The 9756-nt window shown below is 39.4% G+C and overlaps 1 protein-coding gene and 1 non-coding gene across 3 annotated transcripts; both read left to right on the forward strand.

The window, feature by feature from the left end:
• The first annotated feature begins 677 nt into the window (after positions 1-677).
• SLC25A3 (solute carrier family 25 member 3) lies at positions 678-7099 on the forward strand. 2 transcript variants are annotated; one of them, XM_032416594.1, is made up of 8 exons: positions 678-795; positions 1026-1186; positions 2450-2574; positions 4550-4729; positions 5097-5278; positions 5921-6093; positions 6557-6667; positions 6760-7099. In XM_032416594.1, exons 2-8 carry the CDS (start codon positions 1030-1032, stop codon positions 6918-6920), a joined length of 1089 nt encoding a protein of 362 aa, XP_032272485.1. In that variant the 5' UTR covers positions 678-795; positions 1026-1029; the 3' UTR covers positions 6921-7099. The 2 variants fall into 2 exon arrangements, with proteins under 2 accessions (XP_032272485.1, XP_032272484.1); XM_032416593.1 differs by lacking the exon at positions 2450-2574 and adding an exon at positions 2747-2868 and having other exon boundaries at positions 679-795.
• LOC116640164 lies at positions 5601-5848 on the forward strand. The gene has a single exon (XR_004300989.1). It is a non-coding gene; the product is annotated as a small nucleolar RNA SNORA53 (small nucleolar RNA).
• Positions 7100-9756: the final 2657 nt, after the last annotated feature.

Consider the following 9756-nt stretch of genomic DNA (forward strand, 5'->3'; position numbering starts at 1 on the left):
GTGTTGAACTGAATCTAATGAAGATTTTTCTAAATGTACTGAACACACACACAATCTGCTGCCACTCACTTTCACTCTAGTTCAACCATGTACCCCCAGGTAGTCTTAAAATGCATTTACTGAATGTTTTAATATGTCGTATAAACTATTGTGATGAACCCCCAGAGTTCTTGCTGCACATTTTCTTTTAAAATACTCTCCTGCAGTCTAACGGAAAAGGCAGACATGTCTATGTGTAATGTCAATGCATGGAACTTAATTTAAAAAAAAAAGTACCTTAATGGCAGGCGTTGTAACACAAAATACTGCGGTAACATTCTAACTGCAACACCGAAAGAGAGTATCATCACACATTTGGGTTTTTTTTTCTCTTTTTGTTTAAGTGGCTACTATCAACTGGGACTCAATTAAACGTAAAAAAAACTGAAGCCCCCGCGTCAAGGAAAGACGCTTGAATGTGAAGGGACAAAAAGAGGAGGTCACGAGCACAACCCCACACCACTCAAAAACCCGGCCTTGGAATGCGCGCATGCGCAGAACGAATCCTCCTGCGCAGAGGCCGGGGCCGGAAGGGCTGGGGCGGACGGGGGCGGGGATAGGGTTGCTAGGAGAACGCGATGACGCTACGGCCCCGGCGCTCTTCTCCGCCAATGGGTGCCGCCTGCTGCTGTGACACGTAATGTGCGTCACGCCGACGACGCGCGAAGGGCACAGATCTAAGGGTCGGGAGGACGTTCGGCCTCTGTGAGCCGCAGCCTTTTCGAGGGAGCGGTTGTGTGTTCGCCATCTTAGGAAGTGAGTGTGCCGGGCCTTGCTCCCGGTGGGTGCGGGGAACGGAGCCCCTCTGAGGAGTTGTTTAGGCTGTAGGCCTTGTCGATCTCCTTGGGGGAGGCCGCCATGACCTCTTCAAGGGCGCGGAGGCTGGAAGAAGGAAGGCCCGTGTCGGGGTCCTAGGGTGCCGGTGACTTTGGTGGCCTGAGGGGCCCCTTTGCCTTTCCTCTGACCGCTGCTCCCTCTTCCCTTAGGAAGATGTTCTCGTCCGTGGCGCATCTGGCGCGGGCGAATCCATTCAACGCGCCCCACCTGCAGCTGGTACACGATGGCCTCACGGGCCCCCGCAGCAGCCCCGCGGGGCCCCCGGGCCCGCCCCGCTGTTCCCGCAATCTGGCAGCAGCCGCTGTGGAAGGTGAGCTTAGACCCTGCCCCGATACGGTCGTTTTGTGCCCTGGTGGTCCACTCGGTCTTAGTGGCCTGGAGGACAGAGAAGAAGTACGCTCCTGGCCTCCTGCACCACAGGACGGCGCCTAGTTGCTTGCCCTAGGATGTCAGCCCTTTTCGCCCTAGGCGGTGTGTCGGATCCTTGGCCCTCCCTCAAGGGCGTGGAAGGGCCCAGGCACAGTTCCCTCTGTGACCTCCACGTCCTCGGGAGAGTATGGAGGCCGTGACTAGCTCCTTATCTTCTCCGCCGTGAGCCCTCTTGGTCAGCAGACTGAGTGTTGGGTAAAGTCTCCTTCCTAGCCACTGGCCACCTGCAGTTCTATCTGTATTATCTGTTACTTGATCTGGCATTAATTTTCTTAAAAATACTCCTCCTCCTCAAGCATTCCCGAAGTGTAGTATTTGTTGACACGAGGTATATGAGATAATTGGGTTTCTTGTTTTAATGTAATTGGTAAAGGAGGGGACAGAAGCCCCAGATAAGCTATAAAAAGGAGATAAATAATTGGTAGGGATCCCTTTAGTCTTCTCTCTCAGGAATCTTTTCGGTTAGACTCAACTTGAACTTAATTGTTACGTTTTAAATCCCAGTGGAGTGTATGGGCAGAGAAACCTGAAAACCAAATTGTAGGAATTCTGTAAATGTAATCTACATTGTGTGCCTGTAAAATCTAAAGTTTTTGAATCATTTATGTGTTTCTTTTATGTCTTCGGTGTGGGTAAAAAAAAATCATTACACTGTTGTGTAGTAAATGTATTTTACTTTAGGACTTTGTTTATCTAATTTTATGCTTAACATGAATCCATAAGTGGGGATAGTATTGGTTAGTGACACACTTAGAAGTTTGAAAGTTTTTACTTAAGTCTAGTGCTCTTCCTGAGTTTGGTTTGTATTCTCAAGTGTGTTTTTATCAGCAGTAGATAATTTGAAGTTTGATTTTTATTCGAGTAGCTATTAATGTTGTCAAAGACTTTTTATTTTTAGTGTGGCAAAATAAGAACTAGTGTCTCACAGAACCTTCATAATCTAAATGATTCTTTGATTTTGGCAGTAAATGTCTTGTTACTTAACACTAGGTGGAAAATCATCTTTCAGCTTAATTGTAACCAGTGGCCAAGGCTGTTTAGTTGTGATAGCACTATTTCACAGGGAATCCTAGTTCTCTTTCATTCCCATGGCCTTAGTCATCTCTGAAGAAATACTTACTTGATTTTTTTTTCAATCAAACAGAGCAGTATAGCTGTGACTATGGATCTGGCAGATTCTTTATCCTCTGTGGACTTGGAGGAATTATTAGCTGTGGCACAACACATACAGCATTGGTTCCTCTAGATCTGGTTAAATGCAGAATGCAGGTTTGTTTTGCATGTTGGATTAAAAGCATATTGTTGAAGCATGGCTTTTAAGTTGTACAACATAGACCTCTACTAACAAGCTGTGTGGAAACCTAATTATCCGAGAGGTAAGTTGATAACCAGTAACATGAGTTTTATATTAAAATGCATGGTGTGTCTTGTCTTACTACAGAGTACAGTTGCGAATATGGCTCCATGAAGTTTTATGCACTGTGTGGCTTTGGTGGGGTCTTAAGTTGTGGTCTGACACACACTGCTGTGGTTCCTCTGGATTTAGTGAAATGCCGTATGCAGGTTTGTATTGAGATGGCAACAGTGAATGTATCTTTCATGTGTGACTTAATTCCAAATAATTTTAAAAGGACTTCACAAACGAGAAAATTTGAAGATATCACAACTGCTAGAAACTTTTGTAGGAAACCAAACCCAAGTTTTCTTAACTCATGATCTTTATTTTAATTAGTGTTTTAAATTGAAGAAATGCCTCTTTTAAAAATAAGATTATAGGCAGATTTTTGGATCTCAAACCCTGGCTATAAATGCTATTTTGGTGCTGTGCTCAGTTCTGACTAGCATTCCTCTTCAAGGCCTACTGGTTCTTTATGCTCCCAAATAATCATTTTACAAGCAGTTACATATTAGAGTAGATAATCCTCCTTAGTGTTCTTTTTTTTTTTTTTAAGATTTTATTTATTTGAGAGAGAGAGTGAGAGTGATCAGGGGGAGGGACAAGCTGACTCCTTGCTGAGTACAGAGCCTGACCTGGGGGTCCATCCCAGGACCTGGAGTTGATGACCTGAGCTGAAGGCAGACGCTTAACCGACTGAGCCACCCAGGTGGCCCTTCCTTAGTGTATTTTTGAAGTAACTTCATTTCTCTTATTTACTGAATAAGATCAGCGCAGAACATTATGTAGATTAGAAAAAATACTCTTCATTATTTTAGTATTAAAATTTTGTGGGCATAGCTTTTTGTATATTTATTTACATAACAGTTTTTTATGATTAGAATATCTTAATTAGGATTATTGAAACAAAAATAATCAAACGTCAAAAATTTATTTGTCCCAAACAGGATTAGAAGTCTACTTACCTAAAAGAGAGAGGAAGGTGAAATAAAGGAAGGTGAAGTGTTAGCAGGGAGAGGAAGGTGACGTATACCAGCCCTCGTAGTACTGGCAGATAGAGTGAAATTAAGATTTTTTTTCTTTTCCCATTAGTTAATAGAATGGATGTGAATATACCTTCACTGAAACGTATGCATGTCTCTTGAAGTGAATCTAAGTCAAAAGACAGATTCTCATTATGTTGATTTACCTTTTTAACTTGTATTTAATTTGCCTTAAGTTCATAAAACTCTATAACATAAACTTCTTAATGGACTAGTGTGTATCAGGGATATAGGCTTACCTCTTACTTAGGCAGTAGCTTGAAAACTAGTTTGTTTTTTTTTTTTAAAGATTTATTTATTTGACACAGAGAGACAGCTAGAGAGGGAACACAAGCGGGGGGAGTGGAAGAGGGAGAAGCAGGCTCCTGGCCGAGCAGGGAGCCCGATGCGGAGCTCGATCCCAGGACCCTGGGATCATGACCTGAGCCCAAGGCAGACGCCCAACGACTGAGCCACCCAGGCGCCCCGAAAACTAGTTTTTTAAAAGTGGTAGAGTTGGATGGTGAAAACTTTTGAGTCAGTTTTATCATGTATTTTTCTAGGGATTCTGCCGTCTTAACTAATCCTCCAAGACTTAAGTCTGACTGAAAGAAAGACCTTAATGTATAAAGTTAAATTCATGAAGTTGATTATAGATACTAAGTTGATATGCAGTGAATTTGTGTTTACCCACCTTTTGTATAGTTAGACTGAAGTTTATTTTAGAACCAAAGGAAAAACTAATAACAGTGAAATTAAATATTTATGAGAAGTGATAGCTCTTTGGTACATTTAATTAATTTTTTTCTTCTTGTTTTAAATAAAGGTGGACCCCCAGAAGTACAAGGGCATATTTAATGGATTCTCAGTTACACTTAAAGAGGATGGTGTTCGTGGTTTGGCTAAAGGATGGGCTCCGACTTTCATTGGCTACTCTATGCAAGGGCTCTGCAAGTTTGGCTTTTATGAAGTTTTCAAAGTCTTGTATAGCAACGTGCTTGGGGAGGTATGTAATTTTAACTTTTAAGACCAAAAAGGATCTTTTTTTGGTCTGTATTACTATACTGTCCTGCTTTCCAAGTAAGTTGGATTTTGAGTTTTTTAAAGAGAAGGGATCTGGGATTCCTCTGTGTAGTTCAAGGGCTAACTATACTTGGCACCTAGATGTTCAGAAAAATAATTCACATTGTACTGTGGTTGATAAGCTTATGGGAGAGAATATACATTCGGTCTCGTGTGTTACTTGTGGACCATATAAAGAAACACTGTTAGGTTGTCTGAAATGTAACTGTTTCCTAGAACTGTTCCTTAATTGAAATTGAAAACAGCCAATGCCATAGCGGTACATGTTCCTTCTTACGTTTTTCAATTAGGAGAACACCTATCTCTGGCGCACATCACTATATTTGGCTGCTTCTGCCAGTGCTGAATTCTTCGCTGACATTGCCCTGGCTCCTATGGAAGCTGCTAAGGTTCGAATTCAAACCCAACCAGGTTATGCCAACACTTTGAGGGATGCAGCTCCCAAAATGTATAAGGAAGAAGGCTTAAAAGCGTAAGTGAACATTTGTCTAGAGTTACAGTATAAAAATACTCAATTAAATGAACTCCATTTGTTAGCATTAAACCTACCAGACTTTTTTTTTAAGCTCTTATGTTAATGTCTATTTACCTTTTACATAGAACATAAACTCCGGGGCAGGGATAAGTTGATGCATGGCTTAAGCCCTGAATTAAAGATGTTTTTCTAAAGTAAGAACGTTTATCAATCTGCATATGCCTTGATATTTGACATTAATTGTTAACTTTTGGGAAGGGCTTGTTAGAATTCTTGTCATCTGTGTTCACAGCTAAGAATTTGCATATAGTCTGGCTACAACATGCTTCCTTAGATCCACCTTTGTGGATGCCAATCTTGAACTGAGTTCTACTTGTAAACTTCTTGTTTCTTGTAGTTCCAGCTAGAGAAACATCCAGCAACTTTTTTGGTTGTATAGTCAAAGGTGCTTGAGTCATTGGCATGTGAGATAAATACACCTGCATGTTAGTCTTAGGTTCTGATAGAAATGACATGCAATTGTGCTGCCATATTTTGCTATCAGGACTCGACTGGTGTGCGGACACTTCTGTTACTGATGAAAATCTCTGCTAAAGGAATAAATACAACTGAGTAAAATAAGTCTCCTGGTTTCCCTAGATTCTACAAGGGAGTTGCTCCTCTCTGGATGAGACAGATACCCTACACCATGATGAAATTTGCCTGCTTTGAACGTACTGTTGAAGCATTGTACAAGTTTGTGGTTCCTAAGCCCCGAAGTGAATGTTCAAAGGCAGAGCAGCTGGTTGTAACATTTGTGGCAGGTTACATAGGTATGAGTTACAACATGTTCATGAAATTAAGGACCAGTGATTATTTCCATTATTGGCCTCTTTTTGTGAGGAAAAAAAAATATTCCAAAGAAGCTTTATCTTCCCGTAGCATTTTCTGTACCTTTTTAGGATTCATAAATACTTATTGATGAGTTTCTGAAAGAATTACTTTCAGGTGTGCATGTCTTGATTAAGTTTGGGGAATATATTGATTTCACTGCTGTGCCATTTTTTTGGTCTAGTTTTTCAAGAATACATTTTTACACAAAGGAAAGTTGATTAAAATGTGAATATAAAAACTTGAAGGATTGTTCTGTTTTACATAGGGTAGAGTGCTGTGTAACATTGTTAGTCTCTAAATCTGATTTTTTAAGAACTAAAAATTAGGTAAAGATTGTTGGTTGTGATGTGAATTTTTTTTTAATTAATCCCATGTTGGATTATTTATCTTGACTTTTTTCAGCTGGTGTCTTCTGTGCAATTGTCTCTCACCCTGCTGATTCCGTGGTATCTGTGTTGAATAAGGAGAAAGGTAGCAGTGCTTCTCAAGTTCTTCAGAGACTTGGATTTAAAGGTAGGATTCTCCGCCCCCCCCACACCCAAACAAACAAAGAGTAACACTTGGGTATTATTTCATTTTTCATTCATGTTTCATATTTCAACCAGGTGTATGGAAAGGACTCTTTGCCCGTATCATCATGATTGGCACTCTGACTGCACTACAGTGGTTCATCTATGACTCTGTGAAGGTCTACTTCAGGCTCCCTCGCCCTCCTCCACCTGAAATGCCAGAGTCTCTGAAGAAGAAACTTGGGTTAACTCAGTAGAATGATCAAAGCAAATGTGGACTGAATCTGCTTGTTGATCAGTATTGAGGAAAGTGCAAGAGGAACTTTTATATATTTGACAGTGTAGGAAATTGTCTATTCCTGGTATAATTACTGTAGTCTCTTGCCTAAGGCGAGGGTTTCAAACCCACTGTTGAAATAAACCTAATTATTCATGATTTGTCTGTGATTCGGTGGTTATTTTTAAAAGCAGTTTTTAAAGATGTAACCCTAAAATGGAAGGAATTAAGTGTAAGTTAAAACCTCAAGGAAAAAAGCAAACTAATCATTGTTGGTTCAGTACTCTGATCCCCACTGATAAATTGTCATGTTTCAAGTTTTGTCACACAAGAGTTCCTATGCTCCTAAAAATAAAGGAAATACACCTGAATTTTCAAAAACTTGATTTAGCTGTAGTTAAATTGAAATATGGGTAAGTATTTGTGGTTATATTTTGACAAGTAAATTTCAGCATATAATCAAATTTTTGCAACATGTACTATACTTTTAAAAATCCTAATGAGTTTGCTAATCCTCATTTGTAAAAGAAGATCTAGGGGTGTCTGGCTGGCTCAGTTGGAGGAATGTGCAACTCTTGATCTCAGTTATCTGTTGGAGCCCTATGTTGGGTGTAGAGATTACTTAAACTTCAAAAATTAAATTGAAAAAAGTAAATCTAAATTAGGCTGATTGTTAGAATGGTAGTTCTAACATTCTAATGATAGTTATTTTATTTATTTAAAGATTTTATTTTTTTTAAGTAATCTACAACCAATGGGGCACACGAATTTAACCCCAAGATCAAGAGTCACATACTCTACTGACTGAGCCAGCCAGGTGCCCCTAGAATGATAGTTTTTAAAAGAACCATTTCAGACTAGAAATTCAAGGAAAATGCCCACTTAAAATTTTAAAATTTTACATTTTAAAATTTATTCATACTAAAAGATTCTAATGTCGTTTTAATAACACTTTTTTCACATTTGGTTTAAGAAAATGTCAATTCCATAAAGCAGAACCCAGTGGAATGAGTATATGTGATTAGTAGTTTAATTGAATTATGTTGTAACAGTAAGACGTGATAGAAGTGCAATAGTAGTTTCCAGGAGAGTCAAATATGATTCAAATTGTCTTTAAGAACAATTAAAACTCTGAGAAAGCCTGAGTTTTACTAAATTATAAATACCTTAATGACATACACAACAAAATTGAACAGAAGAACTAACAGCTGTATGAAAGCTTGAAAAGTTTTGACAATGTTTTAAAATGAGTTTAACGTTTTTGGGATAGATGATAGAAAAATGTCCACAATGTTCATGAAACTTGGTACATAGTCTTGCTGCTAAATTAGGAGCTACACGCTGTTTCTTTAGCATAAGAAATTAGATACAGTTGACTGTTGAACAACTTGGGGTGGGGGGTGGCAGTTAGGGGTGCCGATTCCTCCCCTCCCCCACACAACCAAATATAAATGTACAACTTTGACTCCCTGAAAACTAGTACCCTACTATTGACAGGATGTCTTACTGATAACAGTCGATTAACACATATTTTGTATGTTATATGTATTATATGCTGTATTCTCACAATAAACTAGAGAAAATTAAAAACATAAGGAAGAGAAAATACATTTACAGTACTACACTGTCTCGAAGACAGTTTGTGTATAAGTGGACCTGCTCAGTTCAAATATGTTGTTCAAGGGTCAACTATAATCACATTGTTTATACAATTTTTATCATTTATGAGATAAATCACAAAATAATTGTTAATCTCAGATACCACATGGTTAAGAAACAAACTGATCTAAAACTTCAAGGAAACTGTGGGTCATAGTTGAATGCTGTGCTGCTCCTGATCTATCAAAGAATGATGTGCTACCTTAATAAGTCAGCTACTCCTAGCAATTCTTAACCTCAGATACTACCTATTGAATCCTTTATCTTACAAGGCAGCCCCGACTTCACATTCTCAGAAGTGTTCATAGGAGTGTGTGTGATGTTAACCTCAGCATTGATACGGTTTATGAATCTTTTGGTTATTAAAATATGATGAGTTTCCTAGAAAAAAACTAAAGTTTGCATGTGTGCCATGCATGCAACAGTCACTTAAAGGTTAGCTATACTGAATGAAAGTCTAGGGGATATGTCTCCTACACAAGGTATAATTCCCACCTAATACTGTGATTCAATGTGCAAGTCAGCTGGCTTGCTTTGTGGAATGCAGCATATGCAAGATAGGAAGATGAAGGATAATTCATTCAAGGAGCAGTTTCCATTATTTCGAGCCATGATCTCCACACAGAGGGCTATATGAATCAAGATTAAAACTACTTCTAAGAAATCATTAACATCTGAACACTTGATGTGCCCAATGTTATTACTTGTGGATAAACACTGATTCTATTGACTGTACAGTGGTTAGACTTTATTTTTTAAAAGATTGTATTTATTTGTGAGAGAAAGCACAAGCAGGGGGAGTGGGAGAGGGAGAAGCAGGCTCCCTGCTGAGCAGAGAGCCCGTTGTGGGGCTCCATCCCAGGACCCTGGGATCATGATCTGAGCCAAAGGCAGATGCTTAACTGACTGAGCCACCCAGGCACCCCCAATGGTTAGTCTTTAAATGATCTTAAAGCAGGGAAATTCCACAGAAAGCTTAAGATGACTTACCCATAAGAAACCATGCCTATTCCTGCTCAGCGGGGAGTCTGCTTCTCCCTCTGACCCTCCCCCCTCTCATGTGCTCTCTCTCTCTCTCTCTCAAATAAATAAAATCTTTAAAAAATTAAAAAAAAAAAAAGAAACCATGCCTATTATTGAAGTGGTTATATCTTCTG

The sequence above is a fragment of the Phoca vitulina genome, unplaced genomic scaffold (genome assembly GCF_004348235.1).
Source record: "Phoca vitulina isolate PV1807 unplaced genomic scaffold, GSC_HSeal_1.0 scaffold19, whole genome shotgun sequence".
Taxonomy (NCBI): Eukaryota; Metazoa; Chordata; class Mammalia; order Carnivora; family Phocidae; genus Phoca; species Phoca vitulina.